General features: G+C 41.3%; 1 protein-coding gene across 1 annotated transcript; it reads right to left on the reverse strand.

Annotated features, from left to right (window-relative positions):
- Positions 1-3,777: 3,777 nt before the first annotated feature.
- On the reverse strand, positions 3,778-16,809 carry LOC138981171 (uncharacterized). Its single transcript, XM_070354002.1, has 5 exons — positions 16,683-16,809; positions 7,603-8,506; positions 6,607-6,924; positions 5,141-5,408; positions 3,778-4,872 (listed from the first exon to the last, which is right to left on the reverse strand). The coding sequence occupies exons 2-5, from the start codon at positions 8,485-8,487 to the stop codon at positions 4,241-4,243; spliced, it is 2,103 nt and encodes a 700-aa protein (XP_070210103.1). The 5' UTR covers positions 8,488-8,506; positions 16,683-16,809; the 3' UTR covers positions 3,778-4,240.
- Positions 16,810-22,223: the final 5,414 nt, after the last annotated feature.

Raw genomic sequence — 22,223 nt, forward strand, 5'->3', positions numbered from 1 at the left:
TATATGCTTGAGTTAGTTATCTTAAAAATCATGCATTGTTTTTGTCATGATAAAAATTGAAGAACGTTTTGTTTAAACCAATAAGACCATCTCTCCACTCAGACACCTAACAAAATCCACAGCCTATACGGTTTCTGTGAAGATTGAAAAACTGTTTCAACCCTTTTTTCTTACAGACAACTATAGTGTCAGTCTACTAAGATTTTTTTTAATCAAAAACATCCCCTCAGCAGAGGAGGCAGGGAGAATGTTGCATTGTGTTATGTGTCAAGGTGGAGGGTTGTGCTTATTTCAAGCAAAAGCTCGGGAACATCTGATATGGGGCCTCAGTATTGTGAGCAGGACCGTTTGCTCTTGATGGACTGCGCCTTTAAAACTGTGGCCTTTATTGTTTTGCGGCAAGAAGCAGAGGTTGCGTTTTTTCAGTGGCAGCCTGTGGTAAGTTGAAATGGAAGATTCAAATCAATCAAAATAGAATTTAAAAAATTTAAAAGATGGACTAGGTTAAGGAAGTAGATATTGAGGAGTGAAGGTACCTGAAGATAGCATAACACATTAAAGGTACACACTGTAACAGACACACACACACATACACACACACACACACACACGCACGCACACACACACACACACACGCACGCACACACACACGCATGCAAACACACACACACACACACACATATATATATATATACACACGCACACACGAGGAATAAGGTGAAGAAGAAGAACCACAACTCAGGACAGCAATCCAGAATTTAAGGGAGGAATTTTGGAGCAACGTTCGAACTAGAGTATTGTCCCTGCAAAGGCGAAACCCTGTACAATGCCCGGGCAGAGGCAAAATGTATAAACAATTATAGTCAATGCATTTCCAAGGCATCTTTATAACACTTTTGTTTAGTTCAGCGGTCGTTTGTGTGTATGCATTCGCGCGTGTATGTGTGCATGTGTGAGCATTATATTCCTCGTGTGGTTTTAGCCTATTGAATTAGTGCATGTGTGAGCATTATATTCCTCGTGTGGTTTTAGCCTATTGAATTAGTGCATGTGTGAGCATTATATTCCTTGTGTGGTTTTAGTCTATTGAATTAGTGCATGTGTGAGCATTATATTCCTCGTGTGGTTTTAGCCTATTGAATTAGTGCATGTGTGAGCATTATATTCCTCGTGTGGTTTTAGCCTATTGAATTAGTGCATGTGTGAGCATTATATTCCTTGTGTGGTTTTAGCCTATTGAATTAGTGCATGTGTGAGCATTATATTCCTCGTGTGGTTTTAGCCTATTGAATCAGTGCAATCAGCCACTGCCAACTTTTACTTCAAATAGTTTTTTTTTCTTTTTTCACTTGAATTGTTAAATGTACAGTGAAACCTGTCTGTAGCGACCAGCAAGGAACTGACCATAAAGTGGTCGTTGAAAACGGGTTGTCGCTATAGAAAGGTGAATTACATAGCACACAAACAATCGTCACTGATCTTCATGTGTGGTCGAAGTAGGCAGGAGGAGGCCGTTATCTAGTTGTGCATAAAAAGTTTGAATGAAATGACACGGGAATTAAAGTTTTAATTGAGGTGCGAAATTTGTCGCAATAATTGTTTTGCTAAGTTTTTTTGAATTTTCTTTTGTGTGAAGGGAGAATTCTGCATATAGTGTCTGCAGATAAAGAGAGTGTGGATGAGGCACCAAACTACGAGCGCCGACACGACAGCAGACATTTAGAGCAACATACTGCTAGAAACCACACGCGCAGTACAGAAAAAAACACCAAAAAAACCATGCTCCATGCGATGAAGTATACATAAGATTTATTGTCTTGCAGAAAAAACATCTGACTAGGTGTAATGACTAATCAAACAGTCAAAAAAACACTCACCCACACTCACACACAAAACAGCTTCAATTTCCATATCACAATTCCGCTGTTATAAGAGTTTTGATAAATAAATTGTTAACAATATACAATTCTTCTGATTACAAGAATATCCAACCGGTGAAAAGCTGTGATGTTTTATAAATGCGCGTGCACAGTAAAAAAAAGATTTCATACATGAACCCAAGACATTAACAAGTCGCATAAGGCGAAATTACTACATTTAGTCAAGCTGTCGAACTCACGGGATGAAACTGAACGCACTGTATTTTTTCACCAAGACAGTACAGCTTCGTCAATCCCCGCGTGAAGGAAATCGCTCACCTCCCACGTGCAAAACGTAGTGATATTGACACGCCAGATTAGCGCGGTAGCGTATTGTGCTGAGCAGGAAAGCGCACTTTTTTGTATTCTTGTTAACTTTCTGAGCTTGTTTTGAATCCAACCTATCATATCTATATTTTTTTGGAATCAGGAAATGATAAAGAATAAGATGAAATCATTTTTGGATCGATTTCTCAAATTTTAATCTATTTTCGTTAATTGTGATCACATTTTAAGAGTAAACATGACATATGTATTATATTTTTAGATTCAGAATGTGATGAAGAATACGATGCAATCAATTTTAAATCTGTTTGCGAAAAATCGATTTTAATGACAAATTTAATGAGCAAACTCATTAATTAATTTTTAAGCCACCAAGCTGAAATGCAATACCGAAGTCCGGCCTTTGTCGAAGATTGCTTGGCCAAAATTTCAATCAATGTTATTGAAAAATGAGGGTGTGACAGTGCCGCCTCAACTTTTACAAAAAGCCGGATATGACGTCATAAAAGACATTTATCGAAAAAAAAGAAAAAAACGTCCGGGGATATCATTCCCAGGAAGTCTCATGTAAAATTTCATAAAGATCGGTCCAGTAGTTTGGTCTAAATCGCTCTACACACACACACGCACAGACAGACAGACAGACAGACAGACACACACACACACACACACACACACACACACACACTGACACACACACACACACACATACATACACCACGACCCTCGTCTCGATTCCCCCTCTATGTTAAAATATTTAGTCAAAACTTGACTAAATGTAAAAAGGAACGCCTCCATGATAAAAATTCACATGTAAGTGTATAAGAAATTCAAAGACAAAACAAAAGCACATAGATACGGCACTAAACGACGTTTAATTGTCTGTACAAGCGCAAAAAAAACTATGTTAAAACATTTAGTCAAAACTTGACTAAATGTAAAAACGAATATCTAAGCAATATGTTTTCGGGAATTCCGTGCGTGCGTACGTGTTCGTGTGTACGAGAATGAAAGCGTTCGTGCGCGCGTCTGACTATTAGGGTTTAACGTCCTCTTAGACCAACTGGTCTATATTGGGACAGGTATTGGTAATACGCTGAAGATATGGTGTGATACTTTGATTCGAACAAGCCCGCTGTGGCTGTCTTCTTCGACACACCAGCATTGGGTTTGTCTCGTCAAAGTATCGAAATACGATCATGATAATCAGAGACGAGAGATGATGCATGCGTGTCTTCGTGTTTTCCAAGCCCTGAGACTTTCGCTGTGAACGTGGGATCTTTTTCGTGCGCATGTATGCACACGGGGGTGTTCGGACACCGAAGAGAGTCTGCACAAAGTTGACTCCGAGAAATAAATCTCTCGCCGAACGTGGGGATCGAACCCACGCTGATAGCGACCAACTGGCTACAAAGCCAGCGCGCTACCAACTGAGCTACGTCCCCGCCCCCGTGCGCGCGTGTTTGTATGAGTGCTTATTATCAGCGAAACATTCTGTCTGTCTCTGTCTAGATACACATGTATAGATATGACTTGGGAAAAAAGTGCATAAATAGCAGCGATGGTCGGGGGGGGGGGGGGGGGGGGTCGGGGAGATAGGTGGATGTAAACTCATACAAAAACTACTGGCGCCACACGAGGACCCCCTCACATAGTGTAACGAATAGAGTCTCATCTGACTTACGTGAACACCACCCTCTTACCCCACTCCCAAAAGTCTAGCGTAAAATCAAAACTCTCCAAAAACCTCGAACATTAGCGAGTCACGTCTCAAAATCCTTTGAGGCCGCGGAAAGCAAAGCAAACTTACTTGAAAAATGTCCCCCAAAATTACTAGCCCCACCTGAAAACTCCATCCGCATAGTGAAACGAATCCAATCACATACAAAATACAAGCGCCACGTAAAAACCATTCCAAAATACAGACACGCATCGAGTCTCATCTGACGTAGCCTACGTAAAACGTCACCTCCAACCCCACTCCCTAACGTCTAGCGTAAAATCAAAACTCTCCCAAAATCTTAAACAGAAGCGAGTCACGTCTCACAGGCCTTGGAAGGGGTGGAAGAGGCGGCGGGTTTGGCCAAGGACGCAGCGGGACTGAGCTGCTCCAGAAACATATCCAGCTCTTTTTGGTACTGCTCAGGGTGGTGTCTGAAGTGGCCCACGTGGGGCGAATCCTCCCACTTGCGGACTCGAACCTGCACTCCGCGCTCCACCCACTTGGCCACCACGTCGTCTATGCTGGTGGAGGGGACGATGATGTCGGCGGAGGAATAGAGCATGAGGACGGGAAGACCCTTGGGGTTGGTGATCGCGGCCTCCTCGCCCGCCACGTAGTGCGCGTGCACCGAGCGCGGGAAGAGGCGGAAGTATGAGGACAGGAGGCCTCGGATGGTGGCCTTGACCAGGGCGTTGTCGCTGACGCTTTTGGTGATGCCGTCCAACATGTTGTTGACCGGGGTGGGGCTGTCCATCACCACGCCCAGGAAGCGCAGCTGGACCTCAACGTTGGTGGTGACCTTGGGGAGTGCGGGTGACTTGGATGTCTTGGTCTTCTTGGAGGTCTTTAATGTTTTCTCCTTCGTTGTTGTTGTCTTCGCCTGCTTCTTTTGGGTGCTAGCTTTTTCGTTGTCGTTGGGGAGTTTGTCTTGCTGTCCTGCGGAGGCTGGGTAACGGAGAGGATACAATATTCAGTGGGACTGATTGTAAGTTTTACTTTTAACGATCTCCGCATCATGTTCACACGCACGCACGGCGCAGGCGCTCACACACATACAGACACACACACAGACACACACACACACACACACACACACACACACACACAACCCAAAAATTATATCACCCCACCCTCTACGCCCCCCCCCCCCCCACCAACCCTCACCCTCCTTCACCGCACACACACACACACCCGTCCCCTCACACAAACATACCAACGAAGAAGTCCACCGCAGGAGACGAGTGGCCACTATGAGTGCTCGTGCCCTGTGTACTTGCTGGGGTGTTGCTATCTTCGTCTCTTGCCTTGCTGCTCAACACAGAAAAGTCTCCAGAGATGTCGCCCCCACCGCCACTGATGTCGTAGTCGTCTCCGTTGCTGCCCCTGGCAGCCATCTCCACCAGCATTTGCCCCCACACAAAAGCGCCGATGGAAAAGCCGTGGACGATGATCGGCCTGTCAGCAAACTGCCCTTCCTTGTCCTGATAGAGAGAATAAACTGAGTGTAGTTATGGAACGAGAGACTGCAGGCTAAAATGGTCAGAATACGAGAACAGTGCAATCGTGCTCATCATAGACAGACACAAAGCACCGGGAAATTAACCGGTTTCGCACGAACATGATCATGCTGTGACATTCACATTTTGGCTTGTGTCAACCACAATCCGGTCATGTCTTGAGGTTATGAAACACTATAGATGCGTGTAAAGTCTCAAAGCACCAGCATCTATCATAACCTGTACGTTGAGGTTTTTCTTCAAGGACGGCCGGCCGGCTGCCCATCTGTCCCTACAAACAAACTTTGCCCATTAATTTCTAGGGCTCACTGATTACGCCGGCCTAATTAGAGTGAAATAGCTTTTTGATAGACATTCAGCAAAAATTAAATACAGAAAAAATCACAAAGGTTTCATATTAGGAGCCTGGGCGCCTAATATGGACCAGTGAAGCGTCCTTCACGAATCACTGTAAAATGCCCCCTATATTTCAAAATTACATGATACAACTTTGTGTACAAGTCAGCCTAATTAAAATATGCTCTAGATTTATCTGTTTCAGGTTGATGAGAGCATTATTTGAAGCACACCGAGAAACCAAAGAAGCTTATCAAAAACAGAGTGAAAATAAGTGAAATTATCAACTTCCACGAAAAAAAGACTTTTTGTTGCATTTTTTTTTTAATCTCGAGGGCTAGTTATAGGTTATTTCCAGCAAGCTTCTTAATGAATTAATGAAAATAGCCTTTAGCTTTTATTTTCTTCGATTTGTTGAAGGTGGTCCATATTAGGGGACTCGCACATACTTTGGGATGTTGCTATTATTTTTTGTTTGCAGTAGAAACTCGGGGTCAACACTGCTAAAATGTAACATACGGTTTTAGCTGTCATATATAGCAATTTTTGTGTGATAAAAGCTTTGGCTGTGGACAGAAACGAGTCCGTTTTAGGCGGCAAATTTAGAGTGAACGCTGCCAAAAGTGAAAAAAAGAGAAAAAGCCTAACGGTTTTGAGATTTCTGTTTCTGCAAACTGTTTTGACATGTGCAAGTTATCCAAAGAGGCATCGAATACAACTTTTTTTGAGCGCTCTAGCGCCGTTAGTTTGTCAGAACAAAAGGTGGTCCATATTAGGAGCCGGTCCATATTAGGAGCCCTTCCCCTACAATACCCTACGTACATACCATCAACATTTCGATGAGCTCGCCAAGTATTCCCTTGATGCGCAGGGGCCTCAGAATCTGCATGGGGGTGACACTGAGGTGCAAAACATCAATGCCTTGCTGCAGATACAGCCTGTTATACTTTTGCACATGGCGCGTCTGAGCGTTGAGCCAGGGAATCATGATGACGAGAGGGCGTTTGGACGTAGCTGTGACATCATACTCCTTGTCGTCATCGTTGACACAAGAGTACACGTCGAAACGGCCAAAGGTACGCCTTGAAAACGCAATTCCTTCCAGATCATTCAATGCATTTTCTGGTTCTCCTGAAGTCGGTTTCTGAAACGGATAAGGATAAGATTCATATAATTCCTGTGAGGTTAGCCTCACAGAAATTCGGGCTGCTTTCTCCCTGGGGAAAGCGAGCTGCCATACAGTATGCGGTGCTACCCATCGGTATTTCGTGTACGATTCGAATACATTTAAGACAGTAGAGTTTTTGAAAAAGGGAAAATGAGAGGACGAGGATAAAGGCGCCTATTCTGTATTATCTTTGCAGTAACACAGTAATGTAATAATTAGTATAACAGAACATGGGTTCAGTAACTGTAATCACAATAACAGTAACCCCCTCCCCCACCACCAAGACAATGTTTATGCTGTAATCGCTATGTCTGCTGCTATTTTTTGATACTGCTACTTTTAACAGTGTTACTGTTCCTGTTGCGGCTAATTCTGCTGCTACTTTAACACCTCCTATACCCAGCTTGCACTACTATTGCCACTTCTAAGACAACACACTTCCCAACAGCTACAGCTACAACAACAACTACTTCTACAACTGCAACATCTACTGACACTATTACTACAATAATAATTGTATTACTGCTCCTACCACCACCACCAACAACACCAACACCAACAACAACAACAACAACAACAACAACAACAACAACAAATGCAACATAGATGGAAATGCATTTGACCAAAGGTTGATAGCGTAGCCTGCCAACCTACCTGCGTTTCCTCCGCGGCTTTTGTTTCGCTCTCTTTGTGGAGAGGGATCTCGCAGGAATCTTCCTTCGGTAGCCCGAAAGCACCTCGTGGCCCGAAAAGATCAGAGTTGTCAACAGTTGGGCTGCTGTCGGGAGTCGCAGGGCCTCCACTCCTGTTAGTCGCATCCGGAGTTGTCGAACCATTCGCAAGATCCGCTTGAATCGGAACATCTGGCGGATTTTTCAAAGATCCTGCGAGACCTTGTGGGTTGGGATTTTGACTTGTTGGCGAGTTTGCAACAGGGGATCCTTGGGTGGTGAGGGAGCTGGTAGAAATGACAGTGATTTCCGGCACTTCAAAATGCCTGCTGGGAGAAACCTTGCGGTTTCGGGGGCGAAAGCAGCGACATGGCATCCTTACAACCAGGACCGGACCTGTATGCAGTCCAGCGGCTTCAACTCTGTTCACTTCACCTTCTACAGGCAAAAGCTTAGCTTTAATGCCTCCAGTTCGGAAGGTCCTCAGATCAACCCCAACGACAAAGGTGCTATGACTACCTGCGACAGTGTGCAGTCCGCGTCGAGCTGCACCTTTCTGAAAACTACCAACCCCACGTCGGACTGACTCAAAAGCACGATCTGAAACTGCTTCGCGAAAACCAGACAGAACTGCTGGAAAAATCCCTGCTACAGGACTCGTCGTGCAATCGCCGGCGAAATACCAATACGCCCTGCTAGCACCACGACGAGTCAAAACAGTCCTGCGGAGACTCGACTGCAGTGTTCTACAGCTCCACAGCGTGGCAACAGTCTTGATAGCAGCAGTAGCTCCAGCACCTCGCACTAGTCTTCTCCGCGACATGGGATGACTGAGAGCCCTCTGCAACCGTCCAAGCGGGATCTGCATCGTGTGGTTTGTCAGAGGCCTGTGCAAACAACAACAAATACATGGTACGTGTACATACATAGCGATGACAGCTGCAATCAACGGTATACGTTATCGAGGTGTCAGAGCGATTATAACGACAGGTGACCCGATCGTACCGTTTGGATGTATTGCTTCATGAACTTAATGACGGTAACTAAATAAAGGTACAAGTCAGTGCAGTTTCCCTGGTGTTTTTTTCTTTCTTGATTTTTTTGTTTGAGGGTTTAGGAGGTTCGGAATATGAAGTAGGGGAAGGGCTCCTAATATGGACCGCCTTTGTTTCATGCTGATAACTAGCTTGTTTTCTTGCGAAGAAGTTTCAATTTGTGTTTGGTAGTCCTTCTCTCTTAGGTTAACCGTTAGGCCTAATTAGAGTAAAATAGCTTTGATAGACATTCAGCAAAAATTAAATACAGAAAAAATCACAAATGGTCCATATTAGGAGCCTGGGCGCCTAATATGGACCAGTGGAGAGGCCTTTACGAATCACTGTAAAAAGCCCCCTATACTTCAAAATAACACGATACAACTTAGTGTGCAGGTCAGACAAATTAAAATATGCTTTAGATTTATCTGTTTTGGGTTGATGAGAGCATTATTTGAAGCACACCAGGAAACTAAAGAAGCTTATCAAAAACAGAGTGAAAATAAGAGAAATTATCAACTTCCACGAAAAGAAGACTATTTGTTATTATTATTTTTGAAATCTCGAGGGCTAGTTACAGGTTTTTTTCAGCAAGCTTCTTAATGAATTAATGAAAATAGCCTTTAGCTTTTATTTTCTTCAATTTGTTGAAGGTGGTCCATATTAGGGGACTCACAGTCACACATACTTTGATATTTTGCTATTATTTTTTGTTTCGGGGTCAACACTGCTCAAATGTAACTAATAGTAATACTGTCTTAGCTGTCATATATAGCAAGTTTTGTGTGATAAACGCTTTGGCTGTGGACAGAAACGAGTCCGTTTTAGGCGGCAATTTTAGAGTGAACGCTGCCAAAAGTGAAAAAAGAGAAAAAGCCAAACGGTTTTGAGGTTTGTGTTTCTGCAACTGTTTTGACATGTGCAAGTTATCCAGAGAGGATGAATACAGCGAATGAAATTGTTTTGAGCGCTCTAGCGCCGTTAGTTTGTCAGAACTGGAGGTGGTCCATATTAGGAGCCGGTCCATATTAGGAGCCCTTCCCCTACGATGGGAGCAAGTTGTGCATTTAGTGAGAGCAGGTGCACATGCTGTTTTAGGATATGTGAGTTTGGAACAGTGCCTGGATGTGTGTGGTTGTGTGTGTGTGTGTGTGTGTGTGTGTGTGTGTGTGTGTGTTACAGAATTACCGCAAAAGCACGCTAGCCATTGCACAGTTGTTAATCCCTCGTATGTGTGGGCATTCAGAACAAAGATATGTTTTGCCGTCCTTGTTTCAAAATACTTTCAAAGGAAGACACTTATAACAAACGCACCCACAATTTACTTTTGTTTTCCACACAACTTTGAGGAACACTGCGCTGTCAACCACAACACGAAGCAATCTACATATATAATTATTCATAGTGGATTCGTCTAGCTGCCAGTCAACAATACATTTTGGATTTATTCTACAAGAAACACCAAGCGTCGATTCGATCGAAACTAACATCCATACATCCCCTAACACAGCCAGAGGTCCGCGGGCCGTTTGTACTGAACTTTCACAGTGTCTCGGTCCAGGGCCGGACTAGGCGAAGAGGAGGGGGGGGGGGTTGCCAGTGGTGGCCCAGGGGGATGTCCCCCCTGGCGGCAGGGGCGGATCAGTTCATTTTATGACTGGTTTTTTTCAAAAGTATATTGTGAAGATATGGGTGTGAAGGCGCGAAGCGCCTAGCTTGCTAGGGGGGTTCCGGGGGCATGCCCCCCGGAAAATTTTGAAAAAAAGGATGCAAAATGGTGCAATCTGGTGCATTCTGAGGATGATCATTACCAGTTTCAGGCAGCAGATTTTGTCACTGATTAATACCCCAAAAATTGAAACTCAATGTAAAATAAAGAAATGCATACCTCATTCAATATTTTTATTTTTTGGCTGGGGGGGGGGGGGGGTCCGGAAACCCTAGAACCCACCCCCACCCCCCCCCCCCCTTGTTGTGGGGGTCAGGGGGCAAAGCCCCCTGAAGCTGACGGGTAGGTCATATTCTGAGATAGGAAAATGGTCGCTCCTTGCATGAAACGGCATAAAATAAGCAATAATAAAAAAAAAATAAATAAGTAAGGTACATGTTTAGGCTAGGGGGGGGGGGGGGGGTTGCGCAACCCCCATAACCCCCCCGGTAGTCCGGCCCTGCCGGTCGGTTTAATCTTTCTTCTGCTGCGGTATGTAGGGAGACACGTACAGACGCTGGCAAATGATTATGTTATGGGACCGGTGATGCCAAAGCGTACAAATTGCTTATCGATCTGGCCTTTATTAGCTACAGATCTACACCAATTTTGAAGCATGAAGCATTCCAAATCGTTGAGGCATAATCGACCTTTCATTAGTATCATTGTCACTATCATATGTCTTTTTGTTTCATTTTTATTTGTGTTAGACCTTGACTTATATATATATCTTGAAGTTTCATACGTCCAGTGTGATTGGCTTGTCGGTAGTTTGCCAACCGAAATAAGCTTATTTAATTGTTGTATAATGCGTATGGGCACTTGGAGAACAAAAGAAAAAACAAACAAACCAACATCCAAGACAAAAAAACATGTGTCATTATTCAATCGTTTGAGGTACCTTAATTTCTTTTCATGTCACCCGTACCCATCTTGCCGATACGCCCAGACTATCACATGTGGCTGGAATAACTGCGTCTTTGAGCTTGAATACACCAACACCCAATGGCCTGGCCACTTTCTGTGCAAATCCGTAAATTATTATTATAATTTTTTTTATTTCAAAATACAAACAAATGTAACATATACATGCGTGGGCACACACTTTTTTACTTGTGATATATCTTAGGCCAAAAAAAAAATAGTCTGTTTACGGTAACCCGACCGACCCTATTTTTTTCGCGCGACCCTAGACTTTTTTTCGGCATTTGGGAAAAAAAAAAAAATCTTTTTTTTGTTTTGTTTTGCAAAATAACGTAAAAATATGGTTTTTTGGAGAAAAAACAATCCCGACCTACCGACCCTATTTTTTGGGCCCATGTTACCGTAAACAGACCTCTCTTTTTTTGCCTTATCGCAGGCATGCAGAACAAACAAAGTGTTTTACTGTTGACCGCTTACTGGTTGTAATCTCACACACCATATACTGCTTGCTCTGCATGCATAATTATTCGTTTCCAATGCAGAACTGAGAAGACTCTTCAATAAAAACTAAAACCTTTATAGAGCAGCACAGTTATATAATAAAAAACGGTTCACCTAATGTAATTTAATTCATAGCATGTACTATGCTTAATGAATTCAAACCCCATAGACCCTGGTTCGGTGCGTTGAGACACACACCGCCCATCCCAAAAAAACGACAAAAGTCTCCAAAAAAAATCACACAGACACAAAAAACAAAACATACTGGTTGGTCCGGTGTCAGAATAATGTGACTGGGTGAGACATGAAGCCTGTGCTGCGACTTCTGTCTTGTGTGTGGCGCACGTTATGTCAAAGCAGCACCGCCCTGATATGGCCCTTCGTGGTCGGCTGGGCGTTAAGCAAACAAACAAACAAACAAATCGTATAAACCAACTCATGTCCAACATAGGCACTTTGACCTGACGGAGAGTAAGTCCCTTAAATTTGACTATTTTTGACAAAAAAAACACAGAGCTGTTAACCCGTGATTTGTAAAAATGTAAAACATTTTACAAATCACGGGGCGCGCCCCGCGATATGTAAAATGTTTTACAAATCACGTAAATGCGCCCGATATTTTCTTGTCATCTCTAAAATCAAGGGATCTATAAGATTTTATTTCATTTTTTTTTCATTACTTTATTGACCCTTCGCTGGGAAATTCGGGTCGCTTCCTCACAGTGGAAAGCTAGCAGCAACAGAGTCGCGCTACCCAAAAGTCAAGGAATCTATTAGATTGTTTTATATATTTTTTCATTACTTAATTGTTCCATCGCAGGGAAATTCGGGTCGCTTTCTCCCAGTGGAAAGCTAACAGCAACAAAGTCGCGCTACCCCAAAGTCAAGGAATCTATTAGATTTTTTTCTCCATTACTTTATTGTCCCATCGCTGGGAAATTCGGGTCGCTTTCTCCCAGTGGAAAGCTTGCAGTAACAGAGTCGCGCTACCCCAAAGTCAAGGGATCTATTAGATTTTTTTGACTTTTTTCATGACTTTATTGTCCCATTGCTGGGAAATTCGGGTTTGTTTTCTTTGTTATGCTAAAAATCGCCCAAACCACCCCCCACAACCCAGCATAGAGGCTCTAAACTACAAATATTAATAATAATAAAAGTCATGTGTTACTTTCTGGAATGCGATATTTTTACATTTTTACATTTTTAGAAATCGCGGTTTTAGGTTCGACGTACGTACTTTGTAAAATGTTTTTTTACATTTTTACAAATCACAGGTTAACAGGAGCACCTATGATTTAGGGAAATGAGACTTGGTAACTGTAAAAACACAGTATTAAATCCATGCGCAAAACAAAACAGAACAATTGTCTGACACTGTTGGCTTTTGTTGGGACAACCTACAAAGCTGGTGCATACCAATAAAACTGTCGTACATGAAAGGCGTGTCTGCACGTACAACGCTTCGGCTAAAATCAATACAAAACTTGTTGAAAACTTGATAGATCGTGAGTACATAATTATCTCGTTAATTCTTTGTGCCTTGACTTGTTTGCAGGTTGTGTTGCTTGTGTTTAAACCCTCCCACGGGGGTGGAGACATCAGGGAAAGGATATACACGCCATTACGAATAGAAAGTCTATTGTATGGAGAACAAAAAACCTATTGCTAGCGAAAACACAAATAAGAGTAGGAAGATTGAAAGTTAGTTTAGAAGATGAGTACTTCCCTTTGACGGCACTAGTGCTCAAAACACGAATATGTGAAAAGACCGTCTAAAGCATTTACAGTGACGCCAAATTCCCGTTGAAAATCATCTCTTTAATGCAAAAAAAACCTGATGATTATTAAAATCATCAGCATCACATAATGGTTCTATGCTGTGTGATTAGAGCCTACAAAAATGCTGAACTCTCAAAAACACGTCTTTGAACGCCCAAACGAACGACACAAGGTGAGAGAAAAAAACACAAACACACAAAAACAGAGCACCTATGACTAAGGGAAATGTGCCTAGGTAACTGTAAAAATAGCATTACATTTAAATCCATGCGCAAACAACAAAAGAATTGTCTGACACTGTTGGCTTTTGTTGAGAAAACCAACACAGTTAGTGCATAACAATAAAACCTTCGTACAAGAAAGGCGTTCCATTGGGGTTTTGGTTCTCCATGCAATAGACCAGAATGTCTTAACATTTCTGGACGTTACCAGAGAAAGCCCGACCGCTTTTTTCAACATTAACTCGCTATAAAAACCAGTGTTAAGCTGAAATCTATACTGATAGGCTAAGATCGACGGTTCGCTGAAATTGAAAGTGGAAAGGGACAAAGCAAGAGGGACTTTAATGCCCCTTGGCGTTACACGTCTTTGTTTCACTCCAAAAAATAGTCTTAGTTTCAGTTCCCGCCCTTGTAGGTTGATAGACCTTTTTGTGTGTCGTTGTTAAACAGAGAAAGCTTAGAAATGTACTGGTTTGTACCACTTTCCTTCTTTACTTGGCTTAAGAGAGTTTTCTGAGTTCAGAGAGGAAAAGTGACCATTTGTTTTGCACTAAACGTATTCGTGCACCATTCAACAGAAAGGCTTTTGTGCACATTCAGACCTTTATTCTCAAGTGCACAAGAACAGACAAGTCACGTAAGGCGAAATTACTACATTTTGTCAAGCTGTCGAACTCAAAGAATGAAACTGAAAGCACTGCATTTTTTCACCAAGACAATACAGCTTCGTCAATCCCCGCGACAAGGAAATCGCTCACTTTTCACATGAAAACCGAAGTGAAATTGACAAGCAAGCCAGAATAGCTCGGTAGCGTATTGTGCTAATCAGGAAAGCGCGCTTTTCTATATTCTGTTTACATTTCGTCATGTTTTGACTAAATGTTTTAACATAGACGAGGAATCGAGACGAGGGTCGTGGTGTATGTGTGTATGCATGTATGTATGTATGTATGTATGTATGTATGTGCGTGCGTGTGTATGTGTGTGTGTGTGTGTGTGTGTGTGTAGAGCGATTCAGAGAAAACTACTGGACCAATCTTCATGAAATTTCATATGAGAGTTTCTGGGTATGATATCCCCGGCCATTGGTTTTTTTTTTCGATAAATATTTTTGATGACGTCATATCCGGCTTTTAGTAAAAGTTGAGGCCGCACTGTCGCGCCCGGCTCGGCCTCATTCTTTGACCAAATTGATTGAAATTTTGGTCAAGCAATCTTCGACAAAGGCCGGACTTTGGTATTGCATTTCAGCTTGGAAGCTTAAAAATTAGATCATGAGTTTGGTCATTAAAAATCTGAAAATTGTAATTAAAATTATATTTATTAAAACGATCCTATAAACAATGTAATCTTATTTTTCCTCTTTTCCTGATTCCAAAAACATATAAATATGTTATATTCTGATTAAAAACAAGCTCTGAAAATTAAAAATATAAAAAAATTATGATTAAATTTACATTTCCGAAACTGATCGATTAAAAAACAATTTCATCGTATTCCTTGTCCCTGCACAGAACGTAGATAGGCTGTTGAGTTTTCTTGTGTGTTGAAGTGGAAGAATGCTCTCATTCCGTGTGCAAGCCTGGGGGATCTGTGATGATTAATATAATCATGATTCACACGATTCACACCAAGTTTGACGACAGATGAGCCGATTAAAGGAATGTAGTTGTTATGTGTGTGTGTGTTGTGCGCGCGCGCGCGTGTGTGTGTGTGTGTGTGTGTGTGTGTGTGTGTGTGTGTTAAATCTGTCAGTGTCTCGCTACTGTGAGAACTCACGATGTTACAGTGTTTTCGTAGCCTGATACTGTACCGCATGTACCGAGACGACCAGCATAGTGCTGTACCCCCCCCCCCCCCCCCTGCCTACCCCCCCCCCTCTTTCCAAACCCCACAGATAAATCTAAAGCATATTTTAATTAGTCTGACTTGCACACTAAGTTGTATCATGTTATTTTGAAGTATAGGGGTCTTTTTACAGTGATTCGCGAAGGCCGCTTCACTGGTCCATATAAGGCGCCCAGGCTCCTAATATGGACCCTTTGTGATTTTTTCTGTATTTAAGTTTTGCTGAATATCTATCAAAGCTATTTCACTCTAATTAGGCCTAACGGTTAACCTAAGAGAGAAGGACTACCAAACACTTCGCAAGAAAACAAGCAAGTTATCAGCATGAAACAATTCAATGTGTCCAGACTACAGTTCACCCGCAAAAACAAAGTGAAATTTCTTAAGTATTACTACGTCGATAATAGCTCAATTAACGGCTTGTCGTAACCTTGTTTAGTCACGGGGGATCATACAGAAAGCCTCCAATTAACGGCTTGTCGTAACCTTGTTTAGTCACGGGGGATCATACAGAAAGCCTCCAATTAACGGCTTGTCGTAACCTTGTTTAGTCACGGGGGATCATACAGAAAGCCTCCAATGTTAATGCACCAAACGTTTGTTTTCACTTTTTCTCTTGGCTATTTTCGTACAGGGCAATACACCGATTAACAGTTCCGCGGCCCTTTTAGATTCGCACATGCGCACATCTTTTTGTACGAGCACTTTTGCTTCTTCTTCGAATTCCTTTTCCGGTTTCCAGTTTTTGAGAAAATGCGCATCCGCAGATCGTTTTTTCGAAAGTGTTTTTCTTCTTCTTCCTGTTCCGGTTGATTTGAGAAAGCGTAGATTCAGTCGGCAAAAAACGCGATTTTCCTTTTTTCCCCCTTTGATTTGAACGCGTGCGCAGATCGTTTTTTGCGAGTATGTTTGTACTGCTTTCTCTTCTGCTTTCCTTCTTCGTTCCATGTAAACGCCGAAACTGTTAACTGGTGTATTCAAGCTCAAGAAAATGCGTTTGCCTTTTCAGTGTTACGTTGTGCTTGTCTATATGTGTATGCTTTAATACCTCCCTGGTCCTTTGCGAGTTCATTGCTTTTGCCATCAGCAACTGTACCCCGCCAGGATAACGAAGAATCATTCTTGATATCACCTCGTTTGTATCAACTTCTTGGAAGCCATTGTCGCCGTTGTTCTGGAACTCCTGTGCATGACTGGCACGATGTGACGTCAGAATTTGTGTCGACAGTGCACGAGTCGGTCTCGGCAACCAAGACTAAATCATTGGCATCATTGCCAGGGCTGTAAAATTAGTGGGAGGGTTACTTTGGGTGGTCACATTAGATATTATGTTTTTTGGAAAGTTCATTTTATTTGCAGCCACAGTTCGGTAATCGACAAATGGCAGGTTTCACGGTAATCAGACTCTTTGATGTGTGTAAACTTTGCCTTGAAATTACTTGCTTACTGTGTTGATTTTCATCATTTTTTCTGCTTGGCATGAGTAAGTATGGTATTTGCAATACAAAAAAATAAATAAAAGCTAAAATGTTTGTGTTTGAGCAATTATTTGAGCGAGTTTTTCGAAGCGAACGTGTGAATCCTGACAGACACCATTTCCTTCTGTCACATGACCCCATCTCAAAGTGTGATTCAAGCAGACACGAAATATCACACAAAACATATGATAATGGGGTTATTAATTCAATTAATACACTAGGTTAGTCTCTGACTAGATAAAATAGGGAAAAAATATCAAATGGGAGCATAAAACCGTTTCTGGAAAAATTTTCAATCGCCGCCGAAAGTGTCTGTCAGTAAAAAAAACACGTGCTTTGTTTGCAAAGCAAAGCCTAATTTTACACATCGCGTGCTTTTGTCTGTTATTCTTGCTTGTGAACATCATTTTATTGATGTTCTTCACTGGAAAGCAGGTGTATCATCAACAGTATCACAAAATCGCAAAGAATGAACATTTTTGTTGTGATCCGACCGGTGTCTGTAGACGGAATCACACGTTCGGCAAACTTCGTTTTTAACGGAAATAACCGAGCCTTTCATCGGAAACGACGTTTCAACCGCTTCATATCGTCTGCAGGAAGAAAAAGAGGAATGCGATACCCAGTAAGTAAAACATTTAATCGTTTTTAGTGCCTTTTGATCAAGTTTTGTTGCGTCTGTCAGCAACGTTCGGCAACCCAACGTTCGGCACAGCGACGCGCGCATACGGATTTGCAGCATTTGCATTCGGAAAGTGAGGGATTTGTGAGTTCGTTTGCATAATTTCAATCGCTAGTAGGTTTTCCCTTCGTCTCCCATTGTTGTGTTTGCATGTTATTGGCATTTCATTGTGTAAATTGAAAGTTTGTGAGTAACAGTAGTACAATCTGTCGAACGTTGGCGACGCTGACAGACGCAAATATCGAACGTTGCCTTCAATGACAGAAGGGCTTGGCGATCATACTTTCGATTCGTAGGAACACAATAATATGGAGACAGCAATGTGCGCTCGTTACCACAACGGTCATGAACCGGTGTAACACTAAATTTTTACTCCACAAAAAATTGACTCCGGAGTAAACTTCCAGTAAAAATCTTGTACGAAAAAAGAACTCCACAAGGAACTAAATTTTTACTCCCCAAATATTTACTCCCAGTAAACATCTCGTACGAGAAACTTAGGGTCTACTCCTTCGTTTATAATTCGCGCAATATCCCATTTACGTGCAATCCCGTTTTGCCGCCGTCCCATTTTGGCGACATTTCACAAGCCAAGCGTCATCTTACTATCGCATCCCATTTTGGCGCAATCCCGTTTCGCCGCTATCCCATTTTTTTATTTTTTATTTTTTATTTTTACATTTAGTCAAGTTTTGACTAAAATAATGTTTTAACGTAGAGGGGGAATCGAGACGAGGGTCGTGGTGTATGTGTGTGTGTCTGTCTGTGCGTGTGTATGTGTGTGTGTGTAGAGCGATTCAGACCAAACTACTGGACCGATCTTTATGACATTTGACATGAGAGTTCCTGGGAATGATATCCCCGGATATTTTTTTTTATTTTTTTCGATAAATACCTTTGATGACGTCATATCCGGCTTTTTGTAAAAGTTGAGGCGGCAGTGTCACACCCTCATTTTTCAATCAAATTGATTGAAATTTTGGCCAAGCAATCTCTGACGAAGGTCGGACTTCGGTATTGCATTTCAATTTGGTGGCTTAAAAATTAATTGATAACTTTGGTCATTGAAAACCTGAAAATTGTAAAAAAAAAAAATTAGTTTTTAAAACGATACAAATTTACATTCATCTTATTCTTCATCATTTTCTGATTCCAAAAACATATAAATATGTTATATTCGGATTAAAAACAAGCTCTGAAAATTAAAAATATAAAAATTATTATTAAAACAAAATTTCCGAAATCGATTTAAAAACAATTTCATCTTATTCCTTGTGGGTTCCTGATTCCAAAAACATATAGATGTGATATGTTTGGATTAAAAACACGCTCAGAAAGTTAAAAAGAATAGAGATAGAAAAGCGTGCTATCGATCCTTCTCAGCGCAACTACTACCCCGCTCTTCTTGTCAATGTCACTGCCTTTGCATCGAGCGGTGAACTGACGATGCTACGAGTATACGCTGTTGCTGTAAAAATGCAGTGAGTTCAGTTTCATTCTGTTAGTTCGACAGCTTGACTAAATGTTGTACATGAACAAAGTATGCAAACCAGATGATCCAGCGACGTCCTTCCCAATTTATGTCCAATGGACGTCTACCCACAACACGCCACTGGATGCCGCGTGGTCAGCCAACCATGTGGTGCCAGTCGTGAAAACCAGGTTCTTTGTCCCACAAAGAGACATTCAAGTTGGGGACTTTGTGACCGCTGACTTTGTCAGCATGGATGGAAAGGTGGAGAGATACAGGGCGGTGATCATCCCCAAGTCAACCCATTTCCCCGATGGGCCAGATCGAGAGGAGATCTGTGTGAAGTGTTTGCGCGCAAAAGACAATGAGAGATACTATGTCTTTCCTAATGTTGATGACATTTCATGCTTGCCAATGGCTCAGATAAAAAAAAATCCCACCAACCAACCATGAACAACAGGGGGAATTACTTTTTTTGACATGTGATCAAGTCTCATTTGAGCGTTCACAGTGTTACCTGAGAATAGCACACCCCCTTGAATTGGGAACAAAGAAAAAGCGTTGTATATATGCATTTTTGAATGCTTTTCTAAAGTCATAAGTTCATTATTTGTGATTTTTTTTTTTTTTATGGATTGTTTTGCTGAATACATGCAGTTAAGAAATTGACCCCGTTTTCAAATTTAGGGGGTAGGGTTGCCCTATAGCCCACGTATGTCTGTGTGACTGTGTCAAATATCAATCTACTCTGCGTACAAAATGTATATATGTTTGTTTTTCGATTTTAGAATGATTTCTTAAGCTGGCTATAACTTCTGAGGTCTACAGGAAACGATAAAGATAAAAAATGTACAAAATATAAGTAGCGTCCTTTATCTTACCATTGTTCTGATCAATGCTGTCCCTTTATTTGCAAGTTAACCATTTTTCTTAATGTGTTCAAGGAGTATGTTAAAAATTATTATCAATGGTTGCTTTAAACTGCACCTTTGGGCAGTTATTATGCACTAAAGTTGTAAAAGCATGTTTTGGGGGTTTTAGGATATAGCGTCTTGGAACGCCAATCATCTTGGAAATACGAATGTTCATATAATTTTTTTTACTGTTTTGGATAGATAAAAAGTTGAACTCTTGGTGCAAACTGTTTTTTGGTCCCTGTTTGACTATTTATTATTTTGGAATATTGTGTGTGAGGGGGAAACTGCAATCCTCAATATCATGAAACGTGCCAAATGGCTAAACCCAACCACCTAAGAATGAGAAGCGTTTTCGTAACATAACCCATATTCTGCAAAAATGCAGCCATGACGCAGGGGGTAGATTACAAAAACACGTCATGTACCGCTTAACTGCATACGGATATAAGCAAATTATACCATAAACGAAAGCTAAAGATTGTTGCCATCAGACAGCAAGTAAAATGCCTAATTCGTATACACAGTTTTATTTTTAACAACATCTGTATAACAAGCGCACGACAAAACAGGAAATGCCATTTTCTTAATCGATATGTAGGGATAGAGAGCTCCTTGATAGAGATAAATCGCGCAAGGCGAAATTACTACATTTAGTCAAGCTGTGGAACTCACAGAATGAAACTGAACGCACTGCATTTTTTCACAATGACCGTAGTCCGCCGCTCGTGCAAAATGCAGTGAAACTGACGAGACTGTTTAGCGCGGAAGTGGTTTCGCTGTGCTGCATAGCACGCTTTTCTGTACCTCTCTTCGTTTTAACTTTCTGAGCGTGTTTTTAATCCAAACATATCATATCTATATGTTTTTGGAATCAGGAACCGACAAGGAATAAGATGAAATTGTTTTTAAAACGATTTCGGAAATTTAATTTTAATCATAATTTTTATATTTTTATTTTTCAGAGCTTGTTTTTAATCCGAATATAACATATTTATATGTTTTTGGAATCAGAAAATGATGAACAATAAGATGAACGTAAATTTGGATCGTTTTATTAAAAAAAATTTAATTACAATTTTCAGATTTTTAATGACCAAAGTAATTAATTAATTTTTAAGCCACCAAGCAGAAATTCAATACCGAAATCCGGCCTTTGTCGAATACTGCTTGGCCAAAATGTCAATCAATTTGATTGAAAAATGAGGGTGTGACAGTGCCGCCTCAACTTTTACAAAAAGCCGGATATGACGTCATAAAAGACAATTATCGAAATAATGGAAAAACATATCCGGGGATATCATACCCAGGAACTCTCATGTCAAATTTCATAAAGATCGGTCCAGTAGTTTACTCTAAATCGCTCTACACACACTCGCACACACACACAGACACACATACACCACGACCCTCGTCTCGATTCCCCCTCTATGTTAAAACATTTGGTCAAAACTTGACTAAGTGTAACAAGTCGCATAAGGCGAAATTACTACATTTAGTCAAGCTGTCGAACTCACGGGATGAAACTGAACGCACTGCATTTTTTCACCCAGACAGTACAGCTTCGTCAATCCCCGCGTGAAGGAAATCGCTCACCTCCCACGTGCAAAACGTAGTGATATTGACACGCCAGATTAGCGCGGTAGCGTATTGTGCTAAGCAGGAAAGCGCGCTTTTCTGTATTCTTGTTAACTTTCTGAGCTTGTTTTGAATCCAACCTATCATATCTATATGTTTTTGGAATCAGGAAATGATAAAGAATAAGATGAAATCATTTTTGGATCGATTTCTTAAATTTTAATCGTAAGATTAATTAATCTATTTTCGTTAATTGTGATCACATTTTAAGAGTAAACATGACATATGTATATATTTTTAGATTCAGAATGTGATGAAGAATACGATGCAATCAATTTTAAATCTGTTTGCGATAAATCGATTTTAATGACAATTTTAATGAGCAAACTCATTAATTAATTTTTAAGCCTTCAAGCTGAAATGCAATACCAAGGTCCGGGCTTTGTCGAAGATTACTTGACCAAAA

Source organism: Littorina saxatilis, linkage group LG12 (assembly GCF_037325665.1).
Source record: "Littorina saxatilis isolate snail1 linkage group LG12, US_GU_Lsax_2.0, whole genome shotgun sequence".
Taxonomy (NCBI): domain Eukaryota; kingdom Metazoa; phylum Mollusca; class Gastropoda; order Littorinimorpha; family Littorinidae; genus Littorina; species Littorina saxatilis.

Excerpts from the sequence above, each read along its gene's own strand:
- LOC138981171 (XM_070354002.1), bottom strand. The coding sequence starts at position 8,487 with ATGCAGATCCCGCTTGGACGGTTGCAGAGGGCTCTCAGTCATCCCATG. Across the intron at positions 6,925-7,602 it reads AAGCCGCGGAGGAAACGCAG|AAACCGACTTCAGGAGAACC; the intron begins GTAGGTTGGCAG and ends TATCCGTTTCAG. Across the intron at positions 5,409-6,606 it reads AGCTCATCGAAATGTTGATG|GACAAGGAAGGGCAGTTTGC; the intron begins GTATGTACGTAG and ends TCTCTCTATCAG.